The following is a 22,475-nucleotide window of genomic DNA, read 5'->3' as shown; positions in this document are numbered from 1 at the left end:
TGAAGAAACTCCATGCTGATGGGCTTTTGGAATCACTTGATGCTTGCGAGCCATGCCTCATGGGCAAGATTACTAAGACTCCGTTCTCCGAAACAATGGAGCGAGCCAGTGACTTATTAGAAATAATACATACCGATGTATGAAGTCCGATGAGTGTTGAGGCTAGTGGCGGGTATCATTATTTTTTGACCTTCATAGATGATTTGAGCAGATATGGGTATATCTACTTGATGAAACATAAGTCTGAAACATTTGAAAAGTTCAAAGAATTTCATAGTGAAGTGGAAAATCATCGTAACAAGAAAATAAAGTTTCTACGATCTGATCGCAGAGACGAATATTTGAGTTACGAGTTTGGTCTTCATTTGAAACAATGTGGAATAGTTTCGCAACTCACGCCACCTGGAACACCACAGCGTAATGGTGTGTTCGAACGTCATAAGCGTACTTTATTAGATATGGTGCGATCTATGATGTCTCTTACCAAATTACCACTATCGTTTTGGGGTTATGCATTAGAGATAGCTGCATTCACGTTAAATAGGGCACCATCTAAATCCGTTGAGACGACACCATATGAATTGTGGTTTGGCAAGAAACCTAAGCTGTCATTTCTTAAAGTTTGGGGTGGCGATGCTTATGCGAAAAAGTTTCAACCTGATAAGCTCGAACCCAAATCGGAGAAATGCGTCTTCATAGGATACCCAAAAGAAACTGTTGGGTACACCTTCTATCACAGATCCGAAGGCAAGATATCTATTGCTAAGAATGGATCCTTTCTAGAGAAGGAGTTTCTCTCGAAAGAAGTGAGTGGGAGGAAATTAGAACTTGATGAGGTAGTTGTACCTTCTCCCAAATTGGAAAATGGTTCATCACAGAAATCAGTTCCAGTGATGCCTACACCAATTAGTGAGGAAGTTAATGATGATGATCATGAAACTTCAGATCAAGTTACTACCAAACCTCGTAGGTCAACCAGAGTACATTACGCACCAGAGTGGTACGGTAATCCTGTTCTGGAAGCCATGTTACTAGACCATGACGAACCTACGAACTATGAGGAAGCGATGATGAGCCCAGATTCCGCGAAATGGCTTGAGGCCATGAAATCTGAGATGGGATCCATGTATGAGAACAAAGTATGGACTTTGATTGACTTGCCCGATGATCGGCAAGCCATGGAGATTCAATGGATCTTCAAGAGGAAGACGGACGTTGATAGTAGTGTTACTATCTACAAAGCTCGAATTGTCGCAAAAGGTTTTCGACAAGTTCAAGATGTTGACTACAATGAGATTTTCTCACTCGTAGCGATGCAAGTCTGTCCGATTCATGTTAGCAATTTCCACATTTTATGAAATCTGCCAAATGGATGCCAAAATTGCATTCCTTAATGGATTTATTAAAGAAGAGTTGTATATGATGCAACCAGAAGGTCTTATCGATCCTAAAGGTGCTAACAAAGTGTGCAAACTCCAGCGATCCATCTATGGACTGGTGCAAGCATCTCGGAGTTGGGATATACACTTTGATGAGTTGATCAAAGCATATAGTTTTATACAGACTTGTGGTGAAGCCTGTATTTACAGGAAAGTGAGTGGGAGCACTACAACATTTCTGATAAGTATATGTGAATGACATATTGTTCATCGGAAATAATGTAGAATTTTCTGGAAAGCATAAAGGAGTGTTTGAAAGGAGTTTTTCAAAGAAAGACCTCGGTGAAGCTGCTTACATATTGAGCATCAAGATCTATAAAGATAGATCAAGACGCTTGATAAGACTTTCGATGAGTACATACCTTGATAAGATTTTGAAGTAGTTCAAAATGGAACAGTCAAATAAGGAGTTCTTGCCTGTGTTGTAAGGTGTGAAGTTGAGTAAAGACTTGAAACCCGACCACGGCAGAAAATAGAAAGAAAAATCATTCCCTATGCCTCAGTCATAGGTTCTATAAAGTATGTTATGATGTACCAGACCTATTGTGTACCTCACCATGAGTTTGACAAGATGGTACAATAGTGATCCAGGAGTGGATCACTTGACAGCGGTCAAAATTATCCTTAGAATACTAAGGAGATATTTCTCGGTTATGGATGTGATAAAGAGTTTGTCGTAAAGAGTTACACCGATTCAAGCTTTTACACCGATTCGGATGACTCTGAGTCTCAATCTGGATACATATTGAAAGTGGGAGCAATTAGCTAGAGTAGCTCCATGCAGAGCATTGTAGACATAGAAAATTTGCAAAATACATACGGCTCTGAATGTGACAGACCCATTGACTAAGCTTTTCTCACAAGCAAAACATGATTACACCTTAGTACTCTTTGGGTGTTAATCACATTGCAATGTGAACTATATTATTGACTCTAGTAAAACCCTTTGGGTATTAGTCACATGGTGATGTGAACTATTGGTGTTAAATCAGATGGCGATGTGAACTAGATTATTGACTCTAGTGCAAGTGGGAGACTGAAGGAAATATGCCCTAGAGGCAATAATAAAGTTATTATATATATTTCCTTATATCATGATAAATGTTTATTATTCGTGCTTGAATTGTATTAACCGAAAACATAGTACATGTGTGAATATATAGACAAAACAGAGTGTCCCTATTATGCCTCTACTTGACTAGCTCGTTAATCAAAGATGGTTATGTTTCCTGACCATGGACATGTGTTGTCATTTGATGAACGGGATCACATCATTAGAGAATGATCTGATGGACAAGACCCATCCGTTAGCTTAGCATAATGATCGATTAGTTTTATTGCTATTGCTTTCATCATGACTTATACATGTTCCTCTGACTATGAGATTATGCAACTCCCGAATACCGGAAGAACACCTTGTGTGCTATCAAACGTCACAACATAACTGGGTGATTATAAAGATGCTCTACAGATGTCTCCGAAGGTGTTTGTTGGATTGGCATAGATCAAGATTAGGATTTGTCACTCCGTATATCGGAGAGGTATCTCTGGGCCCTCTCGGTAATGCACATCACTATAAGCCTTGCAAGCAATGTGACTAATGAGGTAGTCACGGGATGATGCATTACGGAATGAGTAAAGAGACTTGCCGGTAACGAGATTGAACTAGATATGATGATACCGACGATCGAATCTCGGGCAAGTAACATACCGATGAAAAAGGGAACAACGCATGTTGTTATGCGGTTTGACCGATAAAGATCTTCGTAGAATATGTAGGAGCCAATATGAGCATCCAGGTTCCGCTATTGGTTATTGACCGTAGATGTGTCTCGGTCATGTCTACATAGTTCTCGAACCCATAGGGTCCGCACGCTTAACATTCGATGATGATTTGTATTATGAGTTATGTGATTTGATGACCGAAGTTTGTTCGGAATCCCGGATGAGATCATAGACATGACGAAGAGTCTCAAAATGGTCGAGAGGTAAAGATTCATATATAGGGCGATGGTATTTGGACACCGGAAGTGTACTGAGTGATACCGGGTCACCGGAAGGGGTTCCGGGCAACCCCGACAAAGATATGGGCTTAATGGGCCAAGTAAGGGAACACATCAGCCCACAAGGGGCTGGTGCGCCCCCTATAGGTCCAACCACGTGGGGACAAAGAGAAAGGAGAGGAGGAAAAGGAAAGTATGAAGTAGGACTCTGATACGTCTCCAACGTATCTATAATTTTTGATTGTTCCATGCTATTATATTATCTGTTTTGGATGTTTAATGGGCTTTATTATACACTTTTATATTATTTTTGGGACTAACCTACTAACCCAAGGCCCAGTGCAAATTGCTGTTTTTTGCCTATTTCAGTGTTTCGCAGAAAAGGAATATCAAACGGAGTCCAAACGGGATGAAACCTTCGGGAGAGTTATTTTTGGAACAAACGTGATCCAGAGGACTTGGAGTGGATGTCAAGAAATCAACAAGGAGGCCACGAGGCAGGGAGGCGCGCCTGCCCCCCTGGGCGCGCCCCCCCACCCTCGTGGGCCCCTCGCAGCTCCACCGACCTACTTCTTCCTCCTATATATACCCATATTCCCCGAAACCAACCAGGAGCACCACGAAACCCTATTTCCACCACTGCAACCTTCTGTAACCGTGAGATCCCATCTTGAGGCCTTTTCTGGTGCTCCGCCGGAGGGGGAATCGATCACGGAGGGCTTCTACATCAACACCATAGCCTCTCTGATGACGTGTGAGTAGTTTACCACAGACCTTCGGGTCCATAGTTATTAGCTAGATGGCTTCTTCTCTCTCTTTGGATCTCAATACAAAGTTCTCCTCGATCTTCTTGGAGATCTATTCGATGTAACTCTTTTTGCAGTGTGTTTGTCGAGATCCGATGAATTGTGGGTTTATGATCAAGATTATCTATGAACAATATTTGAATCTCCTCTGAATTCTTTTATGTATGATTTGTTATCTTTGCAAGTCTCTTCGAATTATCAGTTTGGTTTGGCTTACTAGATTGATCTTTCTTGCAATGGGAGAAGTGCTTAACTTTGGGTTCAATCTTGCATTGCTCGATCCCAGTGACAGAAGGGGAAACGACACGTATTGTATTGTTGCCATCGAGGATAAAAAGATGGGGTTTATATCATATTGCTTGATTTTATCCCTCTACATCATGTCATCTTGCCTAATGCGTTACTCTGTTCTTATGAACTTAATACTCTAGATGCATGCTGGATAGCGGTCGATGTTTGGAGTAATAGTAGTAGATGCAGGTAGGAGTCGGTCTACTTGTCGCGGACGTGATGCCTATATACATGATCATGCCTAGATATTCTCCTAATTATGCACTTTTTTATCAATTGCTCGACAGTAATTTGTTCACCCACCGTAATACTTATGCTATCTTGAGAGAAGCCACTAGTGAAACCTATGGCCCCCGGGTCTATTTTCCATCATATAAGTTTCCAACCTATTTTACTTTGCAATCTTTACTTTCAATCTTTATCATAAAAATACCAAAAATATTCTCTTATCATCTCTATCAGATCTCACTTTTGCAAGTGGCTGTGAAGGGATTGACAACCCCTTTATCGCGTTGGTTGCAAGGTTCTTATTTGTTTGTGTAGGTACGAGGGACTTGCGTGTGGCCTCCTACTGGATTGATACCTTGGTTCTCAAAAACTGAGGGAAATACTTACGCTACTTTGCTGCATCACCCTTTCCTCTTCAAGGGAAAACCAACGAATGCTCAAGAGGTAGCAGACTCCTACTTCCTTCCCCTCCCCCCTCCTTCCTTTCCCCCTTGTCCAAATATGGTAGGGGGGCGAATTGGACTAGGGGCCCAAGTAGGATTCCTCCTACTTGGGTGCGCCCTAGGCTGCCTCCCTCCCTCTCCCTCCTTTATATACGCGGGGAGGGCATCCCTAGAACACACATCAATTGTTCCTAGCCGTGTGCGGCGCCCCCCTCCACAGTTAACACCTCGATCATATCATCGTAGTGCTTAGGCGAAGCCCTGCACCGGTAACTTCATCATCACCGTCGCCATGCCGTCGTGCTGACGGAACTCTCCCTCGTCCTCAACTGGATCAAGAGCTCGAGGGACGTCATCGTGCTGAACGTGTGCTGAACACGGAGGTGCCGTACGTTCGGTACTCGGATCGGTTGGATCGTGAAGACGTTCGACTACATCAACCGCGTTACTAAATGCTTCCGCTTTCGGTCTACGAGGGTACGTGGACACACTCTCCCCACTCGTTGCCATGCTTCTCCTAGATAGATCTTGGGTGATCGTAGGAAATTTTTTGAATACTACGTTCCCCAACAATCAAGACCTCCTAAGGTAGAAGGATCCCCATCATACGATCATCAAGACCTCCCAAGGGAGAATGATCTACCTAGATCATCAAGACCTCATCTCCTTTGGATTTGAGAAGAACCTTTACCTTTATGCTATTTTCCCTCGATTGTTCATCTGATACTTGTGGATCTCATGTATGTTATTCTAGTGGATGTGTGATTTTGGGTTTTGTTTGAGTGATTACTCTTGTTGTTCTTGATTGTTCTACCCTTTTCCCCCTTTAAGTGTGAAAAGATCATGAGCTAGGGTTCCACCCTACATCAGTTCACTGTCTCCTTTGTTAATGATGTTCTGACTTTTAAAAGCATTTATGGAGCTGGCCAAAATTATACAGGATACGTGCCACTAGTCCACAAGTTGAGTGATGATAACATTCATAGAAATATTATGGTAAGATTTTTTACTATTGTGTCAATAGTCCATCTTTTTCATACATTCTTTTTAAGTAAATTACATTGCACTATTATGTTCTTCAACAGAAGCTCCAAAATGTTGTTTTGTCTTCGTTGATGGATGTCGAAGGTGAGATGACAATTGTTTGCGTATGGCCATGTACCAGTCTCAAATATACATACTCGATTGAACGTCAAACAAATGGATGCCTCAAAATCGAAGGATGGAGGCAAATAGTGAATGACCGCATGCCACAAATTGGAGATCGATGGATCTCTATGCTACATCATGGAGATGGAGGGTTTTTCTGTTTTATCTATTTTACCTAAGAGAGAGGAGTAGGTCCTAGTACTTGTCATATGCTCGGAAGTTATTTACCTAGGATGATAAGAATTAGCTAGTAGTGGTTAACTTAATTATGATGATGATGATGATGATGATAAGACATTGTTATATCATTATGATGATGATGAGTTGTTATATTACTATGATTACGATGAGTTGTTATATCACTACGATGATGCTGAGTAGTTATATTATTTTGATGATGATGAGTCGTTATATCATAGCTAGTGTATAAAAATATGTAGAATTGTTGTATAAGTATAACATTTATATGCTGAAAAGATATACATAGTAGTGACGCTGGGTCCATCACCACGCTACGGCTAACTAGTAGTAGCGTAGGGCCTTAACTCTAAAACCGGCAAACCTTTGTCTCTCAAATTTTCAAAGAGGATTAATTTAGTCCATTGACTCAATAAAAGTTGTTCGAGCCACACAAGCTGCAAGCCTACGTCTTTCTCCTGTTGCTTAGAGCATCTCTAGCAGACCCCGCATCCCGCGGGCCCGCAAAACGCGTTTGCAGTTTGCGGAAAAATGGCTTTGCGGGTCGGCGCGGATGGCCGCAGATGCAGACACCGCATAACGGACACGTAAAAAGGGATATTCGCGGAATATGCTCTTTTACGGGTCGGCTTTGCAGGGTCTGGTCTGGCACCGCTCCTCCCGGCCCGGAAAACCTAAATTTGCACCTTAATTTGATCCAACATAATGCATTTCTTTGCTTTTTCGACAACATTGGATACATAATACATCACCAAATCTTTGCTAGAATAGCAAGACCAAAGAAAACAAGAACCACAAGTATGCATTTTAGAAGATTTCCAACTTCCATAACTGCTCCCACTAGTTGGACTAATATCTTCTCCATGCATTCATTGTTGATCTGTGGATTCTTGATTTTGCATTCTTCTTTCTTCATCTTTGGTTCGAAAGAAGTAGACGTTGCTTCCCCTCTAGTTGCACATGCATCCGCATCATTGCCTTCGATTCTACTAAGGAGTGCACGAACGTCTATTAAGTTTCTTTCTATCAATAAATCATTGTATTCGCCTTCTGAAAGATCGTGGATGTCGCCTAGAGGGGGGTGAATAGGCGCTTTAAAATAATTACGGTTTAGGCTTGAACAAATGCGGAATAAACCTAGCGGTTAATTTGACAAGCACAAAACCTACAACAACTAGGCTCACCTATGTGCACCAACAACTTATGCTAAGCAAGATAAACAACTAAGTGATAGCAAGATATATGACAAGAAACAATATGGCTATCACAAAGTAAAGTGCATAAGTAAAGGGTTCGGGTAAGAGATAACCGAGGCACGCGGAGACGACGATGTATCCCGAAGTTCACACCCTTGCGGATGCTAATCTCCGTTTGGAGCGGTGTGGAGGCACAATGATCCCCAAGAAGCCACTAGGGCCACCGTAATCTCCTCACGCCCTCGCACAATGCAAGATGCCGTGATTCCACTAAGGGACCCTTGAGGGCGGTCACCGAACCCGTACAAATGGCAACCCTTGGGGGCGGTCACCGAACCCGTACACTTTGGCAACCCTTGGGGGCGGTCACCGGTACCCGTCAAATTGCTCGGGGCGATCTCCACAACCTAATTGGAGACCCCGACGCTTGCCCGGAGCTTTACACCACAATGATTGAGCTCCGAACATCACCAACCGTCTAGGGCGCCCAAGCACCCAAGAGGAACAAGCTCAAGGGCACCAAGCACCCAAGAGTAATAAGCTTCTCAACTTGTAACTTCCATGTATCACCGTGGAGAACTCAAACCGATGCACCAAATGCAATGGCAAGGGCACACTGAGTGCCCAAGTCCTTCTGTCTCAAATCTCACCGAAGCAACTAATGCTAGGGAGGAAGATGAGAGGAAGAACAAGAAGGAGAACACCAAGAACTCCAAGATCTAGATCCAAGGGGTTCCCCTCACAAAGAGGAGAAAGTGATTGGTGGAAATGTGGATCTAGATCTCCTCTCTCTTTTCCCTCAAAAACTAGCAAGAATCCATGGAGGGATTGAGAGTTAGCAAGCTCGAAGAAGGTCAACAATGGGGGAAGAGCACGAGCTCAACGGATAAGGTTCATTGAGGAAGAAGGCCTCCTTATATAGTGGGGGGAACAATCCAACCGTTACCCCCCACACCAGCCCCGCAGAGAGCGGTACTACCGCTTGGCCAGCGGTACTACCGCTCCCCCTCGCGGTACTGCCGCTGGGCCCAGAGCGGTACTACCGCGGTGGTCAGGGCGGTACTACCGCATACGAGCGGTACTACGGCCCCCACTGCCGCGGCTAGTACCGTAAAACCTGACACGAAAAAGACCCCTCGAATCGAGGCGGTACTAGCACGAGACCGCAGCGGTACTACGGCTGGGGGCTACCAGCGGTACTACCGCTTGTAGCACCCAAGCGGTACTACCGCTCCGGCCCGCGGTACTACCGCTAGGAAACCAAAACTGCCATAACTTCTGCATATGAGCTCCGAATTGAGCAAACTCAAGCTTGTTGGATAGAGGAAGACGAGTAGCATCAAAACAGCATAACCTCCAACCGAGAAGAACCGGCATAACCTCCAACATCAAAAACATCATAGAAGATGCGAGTGAACTCCGTTTTCGATGAACTCGAGCTTGTCATCAAGATGACCATAAGCTCCAAAACTCACAAGGAGAAGAACCAAACAAGAACCAATAAAGATGATGCAAGGATGCAATGGTTTGAGCTCTCTATGAACGATACGATCAAGCTACTCATCGAGAGCCCCCCTTGATAGTACGGCAATCGATCCTATAACCCGGTCTCCCAACTACCATTATGAGACCGGTAAAATAGAAAACCTATCCAGAGCAAACCTTTGCCTTGCACATGGTCCACTTGAGCTAGATGATGGCGATCTTGACTCCCTCAAGTTGGACCACCTTTCTTGGTTGCGTTGGCTCGATGAAGACTAGTTGATTGCTCCCCCATGCTTCACTATGGGTGAGCCACTCTTCCGCATATCTTCACAAGTCCATTGTCACCACAATGGACGGCAAGCCTCAAGCATTTGATCTCTTCATGATGCTTCACTTGAACTTGCACACCGCAACATCTTCACAAGTCCATTGTCACCACAATGGACGGCAAGCTTCAAGCATTTGATCTCTTCATGATGCTTCACTTGAACTTACACACCGCAACCTAACCCCACAAAGAACTCTCACGAAGATCATAGGTTAGTACACAAAGCGTAATTGACAATGCTTACCACACCATGGGATCGCTTGATCCCTCTCGGTACATCTTCTACGCTTTGTGAGTTGATCAAGTTGATTCACTCTTGACTTAGTCTTGATCAACCATGAATCTTTTCAACTCTCTTCATTTGGATGATGTCTTGAAGATATACATGAATGATCACACAATCTTGTTCTCCAAGACATGCTTGCAATAAGCTCAACTCTCACATGACCAATCTTTGGATAATTCCTTAATAACACCTTGGTCACCACATAAACTCCTTGAAACCAACACATGAACTTCAAGAAATGCCTATGGACAAATCCTTCAAATATAACTCAAGGCAACCATTAGTCCATAGAGATTGTCATCAATTACCAAAACCAAACATGGGGGCACCGCATGTTCTTTCACCTTCCCAAAACCAAAATGAGCATCCATCTTCCTACACACATGATGATGTTCGACATGAGCTACCACAATTGAAACAAAGAATGAGCTATCAAAATGAGCCGAATGAAAACAACACGTACCCCATCGTTTTCGCATTTGAAGAACACCCATCCGGGGTGCTTCGGTGTGCCCGAGGTTAGCCGCAGCACTGTCCGTGTGCAGTCGTCGCACTGCATGAGCGGCATCGGCAAGCCACAGAGCCTCTGCGCGAGCGCCGAGCCCGGCGGATGGCCGGCCGAATCCATGCCCGCAAACCCTAGGCGACGGCGAGAGGACGAACCCGTACCTGCATGCGCCGATGCGGCTTTGCCGGGGCTGCGCGAGATGCTCCCCGACCATTCCATCGCTTGGCGCGGCCACCGGCGGCCGGAAAAGCCAAATCCGGCCGACCGCGATGAAGGGTCGCAGATCCGCAGCTTCCCGGCCCGCCGAAGCAGGAGGGGGGCGGAGGGCAACCTCGTACGTGTGGCGGCGTTTCGGCGTGCTCCCACCGGCTGCTTTCGCCGGAATCTTGGGCGGCGGCCCGGCGGTGGGGCGAGGGGGAGAGGGGAGGTGGTTGGTGGGGAAAAGTGTGGGCTGAAATGTCCTCCCCACCAACCGCTCCTGCTATATGCAGGGCACCGATGGGCCGGGGGGGCGCGTATTCGCGGGTTGGGGTCAAGCTTTTGCCGCGCCCCTCAATTTTTTTTGCGGGCCGGCCGTGTTTGCGGGGTCTGTTCGGGCGGGATTTTCCACGCCAACCCGCATTTTGACGGTTATTTTGCGGGTTGGGGCCTTTTGCGGGGTCTGTTAGAGTTGCTCTTAGTGTGTACCAACTGCTCGATGAAATGCCAAGTTGGGTTAGAATGGGAAGGGAGAAGAAGATTGACATGTGGGCAATGACTAGTCAAAATCATGTAATAAACTAAGCTTGACACCTAACCTGTAGCTTTGAGTTGGTCTATTTTGCTCCTTATATATACTCCCTCCGTTTCTAAATATAAGTCTTTATAGAGATTCCATTAGGTGGACTACATACGGAGCAAAATAAATGAATCTACACTTAAGATGCATTTATATACATCCGTATGTGGTTTATAGTAAAATCTCTATAAAGACTTATATTTAAAAACGGAGGGAGTATATATAAGCTAGAGACAGAAAAGACTCACTCCACCTCTGCTAAGCAATACCAAACAGGATTACTCCTGCCATGGGAGCTTCCCTAACCATGACATCAAGTGCGTTTCTTTTAGCTTTCAAAAAGAAGTGCGCCGTGCTTTCCTGTACTATTTTAGTTACCGGGTTTACCTTTGCCCCCGACGTCGGCGGTCGACTACGTAGCATCCGGCGATGGTGTGCTGCATGTGGTATCACCACTACTGCTAGTGCCAATTGTTCGTCCACGGCTAAGCTTCTCCTTCTTCATGACCATCCGCTCCGATGCTGCATATATATAGCTGAAAGTAGTATTAATCGTTGTTAAGCACTTAAGCTTGTCCTATGTAAGAATTGGTGGTGACACACGATGGCTGTCTGGCAAAAGGATGTTTTTTCTTTCTTTCTTTCTTGCGAATGCATGGCAAAAAGGTTAATCCGAAAGCGATGGTTACAAGCACAGCGCGGGGCAGAGTGGAGCCGGGAGAGAACCGGGGCGCGGAGCCGTGGTATCGCGCATACGTGCATGCAAGGTGGCCACTGGACAGCGATCGGTCTCCGCGTGTACAAGCATGTTTAGCTAGGTAGGTCACTCGATCGCAAGCAAAGCATCGATGGATGGACGCGCGTCCAGCTGAACAACGCTGTAGGAAAATATCTACTGCTTGTACTCGCTTAACTTTACGTGCATGAGCACCGAGGAGGACGGTGGTGATCAATCAGAATGGACGTGTTTGGTAGGCTGTATGTACCTCAATCACACCCATGCGAGAAGAAAATGCCCCATTTAATAATTTGCATTGACTCTTGAGCATGCATAGTACGAACATTAAAGCACCTTCGGACCTGCATCCAGAGGAACGTTTAAATCGGTCGTTTTTTGGAGCCAGGCCCGCGCGGTGCAATCCTAGGCACGTGGGCATGGGCGGTTGCACGCGTGGATGTGGTCCCGAGAAATCACGTTGTTTCCCGACGCGTTGTCACAAAATTGCCCTCACCACTCTCTCTCCCTACTCACACCGGCGTCGGCGACCACCGAAGCTCTAGTGAGAATTGATCCAAGACGGCGACAACCACTGGAGCAACTGCAGACCTCCACCGGAGCGCATCGGCCATGGCGGTAAGTCCTCGTCCTCTCTGTAGATTTACTGCTTTTGACTCGGGCTAGATTAGATTTGAGCACACGATTGAAGAGTTAGGGAGGGATTGAACACATCGGAGGTGAAGGATTGCCATCCATCGATTCTGCATCGATGGCTACTAGGGTTTATAGGTAAAAAAAAATCGATTACATCGGGGGTGGGATTGAAGTACAAACTTTCTTGTCTAGCCGCGACGACCCTGGAGTCGCGTCGAGCAGGGGGGGGGGGGGGGGGTAGCCATCTTCTTTTCTTACTCATCGTCTTCGTCGAGAATGATGGGTCTTGCACGGTCGCCTGTCGCGGGCGGTCTGCCACCATTTGCACCTCATCATTGTCGACCTCTGGGGACACGAACATCCTACTCCATTACGCCGCGGCACGCTGGTCTTGAGGCGCCTTGTACTGGCTATACTTGGCCCATCTTGCCCGCTGTCCAGCGTCGCGGGAGTCTGCCTGATTCATGGCCCAGCGCAGGATGTCCACTGACATTGCGCCCTTGGCTGGGTCCGGAATCAGTGTCTTCAACTCGTCCAGCATAGCCTTCCTCATCACAACATCGGCCTCCGTGTGCATGTCGTCGATGCCGCTGAAGTTCGAGCACACTTTCATGGTGTGCTCAAACTTGTTGTGGTCACCGAGCGAGCACCCAAGGAAGAAGGCCCTCCATCCAAGGCCTTAGGAGAAAGGGTTGGGGTTGGAGTTGGAGTTCATGGTGAGGGAGAGGTGGTGAAATAGAGAGGTGGAAGAGGAGAGGTGCTGAACAGAAAGGGTTTGAGTGCGGTGATGGGTTAGTAGGGTGGGTTAATATAGGAACGTTCGGCCGATATGAATGAATGTTGACCATTGAACTGTGTGTTGTTCATAATGCAGATGGACAAGGGCAATGAGGTCATGCCACCATTGGAAAAGGGCAAGAAGATCGTGTCGCCATTGGTCAAAGTGCCGGTGCAGGATCACCCAAGCGCCAAGCGGAGGAACTATGGCCACTATCATTAGAAGTCAGGACCAAGCCACTTCTGCAAGGTTATCCTTGCTCCAAAGCTGGAGAGTCTGCCATTGCCTCTGGACTTCACGAAGTACTTCCCCACTGTCCCTATAGAGTTCAAGCTCACACCGGCCACGCATGGAGGGTGAATGTGAGGGTGATCAATGGCAGGGTCACCCTTGATCAGGGTTGGGCCACCTTCACCGCCGTTCATCAGATCATGATCGGGTACATGCTGACGTTCAAGTTGCTGACCCCCAACATCATGAAGGTGATCATCTTCAACGACGACGGTGTGGAGGTGGTCACTAAGTGCAAGGAGCACGACAACGCCTTCACCATGACCGTCTGAGCTCCTGTTGCCCATCCCTTGTAGGTTGTTGTTTAAGACTTATGTTTCGTTTAAAACTTATCGTACTATGTTGGCTTAAAACTTGTGATGTATGGTTAAAACTTGTGTTTGTGCCTAAGTTTGTTGTGTCTAGTTTAGTTTTTTGCATGTGTGCCTCTGGTAACCTCACCACATCAAGGAGGAGGTTACCACACAGCTGTCCTGAATATAAGCAAATAACTGGACTTGTGTTTCCCCTCAAACAAGGCTGCAATCAAACAGCAGGCCTTCGGTTTCGGCACATGCAAGCTAGAGGGGATGCAGACAACCAATCAACATGCAGATGTTGATTTTTTGCCTGCATATGCTCAACCAGACCCAGTTGGGACAAGTATGCAAAGGCCTATTGAGACAAGTATGCAAAGTTGGGACAAATATGTTTGAGGTTTTGGATTTAAAAAAAAAAAAAATCTTTGCGTTTTCCCCCCCTCATGTTTGCTAAACACCGGTTGCTTGACCTGTGTAGCGCCCGAGTCAGGACGACGCATTGTAGAGCATACACAAGATCCCCCATTGCTAGGTGGTTCGTAGTGCTAATGAAAGTCATGGCAGTCACTCAGTGCTAACAACAAAGCTTCCGAGTAATCATGCTTCATTGTATTGTATGGATGTTGTCACATGGGTCCAGTCCATTGTCAATCCAACGTGGCACACTGAGTTAACCCCTACTCTCTCCGTCCTTGAAAGAATATACTTTTAATTTTGTTGGAAAGTCAATTTTTTTTATGTTCAACTGAATTTATACAATAGTACACCAGCATTTATGCCATCAAACTAGTAACATTAGATTCATGATAAAATATATTTTCATCATACTCCTATTTGGTTTCACAAATATTGATATATTTCTGCACAAACTTGATCAAAGTTTGAGATAGTTTAACCTTTCAATAAACTTGAAAGTACACTTTCTAAAGAACGGAGGGAGTAGGCCACATGTAGATTTCACCTAGGAACCATTGATGCGACAAACGGTGTGGAGTGACCTGGTTAAGCCATGTCGAGTCCCCCAACTTGGGACATGACTATCCGTCATTGTCCTTCCATTGAGCGAAAGTTTGGGAGCAACTATAGACAGCAAGGCGGACGATTGGGTTTTGCGTTGTGCATCGGGGGTGGGGTGTAATAAGACAAACAACCCTAATTTTGAGATCATACACAAGGCACAACTAAGTGGGAAGGTGGGGAAGAATTTATCTTACCAGTATACCTACTCTTACTCCTGTGATCTCGAGAGATCACCCGTGCAGAACTCTGGCGTGGTAAAACAGGGGAAACAATTGTAGCCCTAGCCAGGGAGCCGGCCTGGCTTAACCAGGTTGCCCACGCGGTTTGCCACACGTAAGGATTGCACCTCAAATGTGGATGTTGACTCTTTTTTTAGGGAAAGGAGGAAAAACCCCGGCCTTTGCATCTGGACGATGCATACAACTATTTTATTAATTATTAACACAAGACCTTATAAAGTCATACAACAGGAAGACTAGAGTCGCCGTCTAAGCAACATCTATCGCTACTCATATCGAGTTGATGAAGGGGCGCTGATAGTCTGGGTCTAATACCAAACGGACCTCGCAGCCAAACCTAACATCTAAGACCTGAGGTCCCAACCAGGACACCTGCCGGGTATGGGACCCATCAGTTCGGCGTGCTCCTCAACCAGAACGCCTGCTGGATATGAGGCCGCCGCAGCCACCTGCCACCAATCCATTTTCAGAGCTGTACTGCTGCATCTACCTTGCCCGGTCTAGCTGCCGCCAACGCCACCACGACGCCAGATAGCGTCACCCTCATGCGCGAGTCCATCTCCGCATCGGGCGCCGAGTCTACACTGCGCCACGTCGCCTAGATCCGCCGTCATCAATGGGCGAGATAAAGGCCACAAACTGACTAAAACTGGTAAACTAAAAAGATTAACATCCAAAGGAACTTGCTTCAATGATGTACTTTGAAGTTTTCTTTTTCTAAACTAGGTACAAAATTGTCACACACAGGGGTAAAAAGTGGAATCTACTCAAAGTAATTAGTCCCTTGGTTGAATGTCTTCGTACACATGCCTATAAGGACCCATAAGGACCAGAGCCCGGACCTTAGGCACGCTGACACGACAATCCAGGTTCATTCTTGAGAACTCAATTCGCCACAGATTCCACCGATTGATCTCCTGTGCAGTGCTTGTCCTCTCCGATTCCATATTCTCGGGCTATATTTATAGCCGCAGAAATGGCAGCATACAAGAACTCGTCCCAGCTCGTTCAGAGAGCCAGAGGTACTCACACAGATACAGACATACTACTCCATCAAATAAGATGATAGCGTTGGGCGACATCTACAAGGTGGTGGAGGCGATGGCGCCGCTCTACTTCGCACTGGGGCTCGGGTACGGGTCAGTGCGGTGGTGGCGGTTCTTCACGGCGGAGCAGTGCGGCGCCATCAACACGCTGGGTGTCTGCTTCTCCATGCCCTTCTTCACCTTCGACTTCGTGGTCCGCGCCGACCCCTACGCCATGAATTACCGCGTCATCGCCGCCGACGCCGTCACCAAACTTCTCGCCGTGCTCGCCGCGGCCGTCTGGGCGCGCTGCGCCAAGGCCAAGGCCGGCGCCTACTCGTGGTCCATCACGGGGTTCTCCCTTGGCGCGTACAACAACACGCTCGTCGTGGGCGTGCCGCTGCTGGACGCCATGTACGGCAAGTGGGCGCAGGACCTGATCGTGCAGATCGCCGTCGTGCAGGCCATCGTGTGGTTCCCGCTCCTTCTGCTCGCCTTCGAGCTGCGGAAAGCCTGGGTCGTCGGCGGCGGCGTCTCTTCTTTGAGCGCCACAATGGCCCACGACGACGGATCCACCAGCAGCGACGACGACCGAGCGCGGCGCGTCGAGCCAGTGTCGCACAGCGACGTCGAGGTGGACCTGGACGTGGAAGCGGCGCCACCCACCGGTGGAAGGAGGATCCGGCTGTGGTTGATGGCGAGCACCGTGGGGATGAAGCTGGCGAGAAACCCCAACGTGTACGCCAGCGTCCTCGGAGTCGCCTGGGCGTGCATCGCCTACAGGTACGTGCGGACTCCGCCGCCCTTCGCACCTATCGAACCGCCCTACATGCGTGGCGTATACGTGTGCCATCGAACGTTCGGAAAGGTGACGAGTGTTTTACGTGCGTGCACATGCATGCAGGTGGCGCATCGGCATGCCGGGCATCGTGACGGGCTCGCTGCAGGTCATGTCCAGGACCGGCACCGGGATGTCCATGTTCAGCATGGGTACGTACGTATGTATGATAAACTTGCACAGTGCATGCGCGAGTCGTACGTACGTACGCATATTATATGTAACTAACTATGTCAGCGCAGACGTATATACGTGTGCTACAAACAGATTGTTTGTTGAAGCAGTGCTCATGCATGTATGCAGGGTTGTTCATGGCGCAGCAGGAGAGAATTGTGGCGTGCGGCGGGGGCCTGGCGGCGCTGGGGATGGTGCTGCGCTTCGTCGCGGGCCCACTCGCGGCGCTCGCCGGAGCCGGAGCCGTCGCGTTCGGCCTCCGCGGCGACGTGCTACGCTTCGTCATCATACAGGTTCGTTGGTGTAAACACGTACTACTATACTCACTCTTCTCGCCTAGCTGCGCGCGAACCATAGGAGACAAATTAATAGTGTTCACGTCACGCGCTCCCAGTCCCATGGCTGGATCGCGCCATGGAGTACAAGGGTTGCTGCTACGTACAGCTCGTCTAGGAAAGAAAGTAGGAATACCGAGCAGTGGAGCCTGTCTTTTTTGCGTCCGTCGTCAGATGATGAGCTTTTTAGTGCCACACAAGTGCTCATTGACTTTGCTGATCGATTTCAAGAAGTGTCGTTTCTCGGTCAGAACTGCATGCGATTGCTTTTTGCTTTACAGATCTGTCCGCTGAATAAAAAATGTAAACGAACTATAACAATGAAGCTGCTCTTTTCATGCGTGCTTTCGTTAGACAGGAAATATAGATAGGCTTGAGTTACAAGAGTAATATAGGCGTCTGGTTTCTTTAGCACACTCAACTTAGTCAAACTGGAACCGGGGGAAGACCCCTTGTTTTCTCAAATAAACAAGTCACTTCCACTATATTCCAAACAATCGATCGAAAACAAGTGCGAAAGGTATGAGAGAAAAATTGAAAATGAACATTTCGCTCTTCGCATGCAGGCAGCACTACCGCAATCAATTGCCTCCTTCGTCTTCGCAAAGGAGTATGGCCTCCACGCGGATGTACTTAGCACGGCGGAAGCACCTCCTCTCAATAGTGTTATGACATAATTAGTTATCATGTGTTTTCAATCTTGTGTTATTGTCAAGGACTGATGAATTTCCCAACACGCAGGGTTATATTTGGAACTTTGGTCTCTTTGCCCGTACTCATCGGGTATTACGGAGTTCTCGGCATCGTGTGACAAACTACACTGGGATGTAACTATTGTGTCCATGTAGAATTGATTTGCTCAAGTGCTAATGTGTTTTCCCATTTTTAGCTCCTCAATGGGACAATACTTTAAAACAACCAAAACTTTGCCAAACATGTTTAGCAAGCCTCTATATATTATATTATTTCTAAATTCTCAAAAATGTAGTACTTTCTTGGATGTCTTGAGCACATACCGAAACAAAGTCAAATTGTTCTCATAGTTTCTGCACATGCGAAAAGAGTAAAGCATCATAATCAATCCTCCCACCACATGACTTCACATACATTGTTAGAATAATCCAAGGCATGTATTTGATCGATCGTGGAATCGCAACATGATGACGACATCAAGATTTGTTAACGAGGTTATCCGAACTTGCCTACTCCCCGGGGCAATGACTACGTGTCTCCTTCCCAGGATATTGCAACACCGACCGTCCAGGATCTGCACACGGCGCCAACTCCACTTGTGTGTTTGTTCGCTATCTAGTCGTCATGGATTTATAACTTGGGGCGCCCCATCATTATATAGGAAGCCAAGGGTGGAAACTTGCAGGGGCACGCAGGTGCAGAGGCACGCACCTGCCCAGCCATGTCGGCCGCCCGATTGCCTCGTGATCCATGAAGTCATTGGATCCCGCATGAGGCACGACAAGTTTTAAGTTTTAGATTCTGAAACTTACAATCTTGTCGGTCGTAGGTTCTGAACCTTGTGATTTAGTCGACCACTCATACCAAGTTTCAGAAGTTAAAACTTAATGAAGTTTCAAAAAACTCGTAAACATATTCAGAATGGATCTCATTTGAAACTCTCGTCACCAGAAACACAAATATGCAAACGAAACTGAATTTGAACTTATGGTTCAAAAGATATGAAAGATTGAAAATTGAAAGCCAAAAAAAAGGGGTTGTGTGCCCCGCCCTTGCGTGCTACCTATCCCCTCCCAGGGCAAGGGTACAACATGTCCAACACTGACACTAACTATATCCTACCCATGCTAGTACAATATCAAGTCCAAATGTAACCCAACTCGACACAAACTCAGCATGCATTGCATTTGTATCACTGTGGTTTTGACAATTATTTTATTCATGAAAATTTCAAAACGCTATGACTATTCAACCAGGCACGAAATTTACAATCCATCCTCATCGTTGAAACCCTCACGCCGAGCTCTTTGCATTTGACCCCATATGAGTATGTTTTGACGAGTTTCTTTCGTCAGCAACTTTGATTCTATACGAAGCAACTTCGAGAGAGGGAATGGGAAGAAGGGCACAATCACGCCATCAACCCGATCAAGGATATTCCGGCATCAACCTTCATCATTATCATCCACGTCCTCATCACCGACATCCCATTCATTTCTCCGTAATACCAAGGCCTAGTGTGGATTCATACGTTTGTTACACTAATTGTTCTACAGTATTTCAATTATATTAATAAAATATTTACAAACAAGTATAGAAAGTGGACTCAGCCAATGCCCTCTCTAGGAAACATGGAAAATATTTATAAGTTATGTTCTATCCAACAATCAATCTATGCTGCTTTGTGATTCTTTGCTCTGAGTCCTACTATCTGTAATCCTTCTTTGAGATAAAATTTCCAGGAGTTGATGCGTGGTGGAGCAGATCTGAAAATTTTATCATTTCTACTCAACCAAGTGCTCCAGCATCCCATAATTATGATCTCCATTGCAACCTCTTTAGGTAACTTGATCATGGTCAGAACTATTTCATCAAATGCAGAAATCCCTCTTTGCTTGGTGGGTAACAAGCTTGCCCAGCAGCTCAGTGAGGAAGGGCAATTCCAGAAAAGGTGGATGAGGGTTTCATCTGTTGCATCTGTCGTGGTCGTGGGTTCGCACCCCTGTAAACACACACATACATAATCTAGTCGACCGCCTCCGGGCTCCAAGACATAGGGTTGTTACTTCTTTCGAGAAGGGCCTGAACTCGTAAAACTCGTGTGTACAACTTCGCCATAGCTAGGATCTTGCCTCTCCATACTTACCCCCCTATTCTACTGTCAGTCTTAGTACCACGACAGCATCCGCACACAAAGCACAATTATAGTCAGGCAAAAACATACTTCTGTGTTGCAGTAAGTTCCTTGTGCTAACTCTATCATGCAGTAATAGCCAGAAGAAGATCTTGTGTCTAAGCCTGCAGGAGGTTTTCCAAATCTGCTTAAAAAGGGTGTGTGCTTCAGCCTGCCCACAGATGTTCTTGTACATTTTCATTGATGAGTATTGGGGGCTAGTCCAAGAGTAACTCCATTTATCTTTCTCATCAGATTGTGGGATGTTTTGCATGTGGGTCTGAAGAAAGTTGAACCGGTTGAAGGCTTGAAGAGAAAGTGGTCTATGGAAAAGTTGACTGAATTCCTGCTGCTCTTGGACTTGCTTCAGCGTGATTCGTTTGTTGATGACAAAAGAGAAGAGCTCAGGTAGTTTAAACTGCAGAGGTTCTCCCATCCATTTGTCATGCCGAAAAGAGTAGTGTCCCCTTGGCCTGGTTTACATATAGCATGTTGCTTGAAAGTGTGCAGAGTTTTCATGATGCCTTTCCACCAGAAAGAACCTACCAACCTGTCCCCAGGTAGGGAGTCTTGATAATATGCTTCCCAAATGATTTTCACCCATGGAGTGTTTTCTTTGTTGAAGAACTTGTGGACGAACTTCATGAGTAGGGCTTGATTGTGCAGATGAACATCTAAGACCCCCAGACCACGTTGTGCTTTAGGTTTGCATATTTTTTCCCGTGAAATCAATACTGATCCTCTCTCTTGTGTTCCAAACTTTCGCCAGAAACAATTCGTGAGATAAGTGTTGATTTGCTTGACTACCGTCTTGGGAATCCATAGTGTGCACATGAAAAAAATAGGCATACTTGAGAAGATTGATTTGATGAGAGTGAGTTTGTCTCCTGTGGATAGGAGGGTGGAGTATCCCAGCAATCTATTTTCAATTCTCTTCAGCATGGGCATATAATCTTCAACTCTAGGTTTGGTGTAGCAGAGTGGTAGACCCAAATACTTGTGGGGAATAATGCCAATTTTGCAGCCCAAAAGTTGTGACAGATCTGCCATCTTATCCATAGGAGTGTTGATGGGAATGAGGGTTGATTTGGAGTAGTTGACCTTGAGCCCTATTTAGGCAGCATAGTGTAGTAGCAGATTCTTAATATGCTCAAGCTGTCTTCTATCAGCCTTTGCTACCAGGATGGTGTCATCCGCATACTAAATGATAGGGTAATCAGTACATGATTGATGTACCAGTGGAGATTGGATCATGTTGTTGTTGGGTAACGTAGTAATTTCAAAAAAAATCCTACGCACACGCAAGATCATGGTGATGCATAGCAACGAGAGGGGAGAATGTTGTCCACGTACCCTCGTAGACCGACAGCGGAAGCGTTATCACAACGCGGTTGATGTAGTCGTACGTCTTCACGATCCGACCGATCAAGTACCGAACGCACGGCCCCTCCGAGTTCTACACACGTTCAGCTCGATGACGTCCCTCGAACTCCGATCCAGCCGAGTGTTGAGGGAGAGTTTCGTCAGCACGACGGCGTGGTGACGATGATGATGTTCCACCGACGCAGGGCTTCGCCTAAGCTCCGCAACGGTATTATCGAGGTGTAATATGGTGGAGGGGGGCACCGCACACGGCTAAAATATCGTATATCAAGTGTCGTGTCCTTGGGGTGCCCCCTGCCCCCGTATATAAAGGAGCAAGGAGGAGAGGGCCGGCCAAGGGGAGGTGGCGCGCCCAAGGGGGGAGTCCTACTCCCACCGGGAGTAGGACTCCTACTTTCCTTGTGGGAGTAGGAGAAGGGAAGGGGGAAGGAGAAAGAAGGAAGGGGGCGCCCCCCTCCCTAGTCCAATTCGGACTAGCCCATGGGGAGGGGTGCGGCCACCCTTTGGGGCCTTTTTCTCCTTTCCCGTATGGCCCATTAAGGCCCAATACGAATTCCCGTAACTCTCCGGTACTCCGAAAAATACCCAAATCACTCGGAACCTTTCCGAAATCCGAATATAGTCGTCCAATATATCGATCTTTACGTCTCGGCCATTTCGAGACTCCTCGTCATGTCCCCGATCTCATCCGGGACTCCGAACTCCTTCGGTACATCA

At 46.6% G+C, this 22,475-nt stretch overlaps 1 protein-coding gene across 1 annotated transcript; it reads left to right on the top strand.

Moving 5' to 3' along the window:
- Positions 1–16,080: 16,080 nt before the first annotated feature.
- Positions 16,081–18,397, top strand: LOC109758864 (probable auxin efflux carrier component 5c). Its single transcript, XM_020317721.2, has 5 exons — positions 16,081–16,945; positions 17,067–17,152; positions 17,304–17,467; positions 18,076–18,152; positions 18,251–18,397. The coding sequence occupies exons 1-5, from the start codon at positions 16,200–16,202 to the stop codon at positions 18,318–18,320; spliced, it is 1,143 nt and encodes a 380-aa protein (XP_020173310.1). The 5' UTR covers positions 16,081–16,199; the 3' UTR covers positions 18,321–18,397.
- Positions 18,398–22,475: the final 4,078 nt, after the last annotated feature.

This window comes from Aegilops tauschii, chromosome 7, assembly GCF_002575655.3.
Source record: "Aegilops tauschii subsp. strangulata cultivar AL8/78 chromosome 7, Aet v6.0, whole genome shotgun sequence".
Taxonomy (NCBI): domain Eukaryota; kingdom Viridiplantae; phylum Streptophyta; class Magnoliopsida; order Poales; family Poaceae; genus Aegilops; species Aegilops tauschii.
Note: the sequence above shows the minus strand (reverse complement) of the source record. Positions and strands in the feature narration are given on the sequence as shown.

Excerpts from the sequence above, each read along its gene's own strand:
- LOC109758864 (XM_020317721.2), top strand. The coding sequence starts at position 16,200 with ATGATAGCGTTGGGCGACATCTACAAGGTGGTGGAGGCGATGGCGCCG. Across the intron at positions 16,946-17,066 it reads TGGGCGTGCATCGCCTACAG|GTGGCGCATCGGCATGCCGG; the intron begins GTACGTGCGGAC and ends ACATGCATGCAG. Across the intron at positions 17,468-18,075 it reads TACGCTTCGTCATCATACAG|GCAGCACTACCGCAATCAAT; the intron begins GTTCGTTGGTGT and ends CTTCGCATGCAG.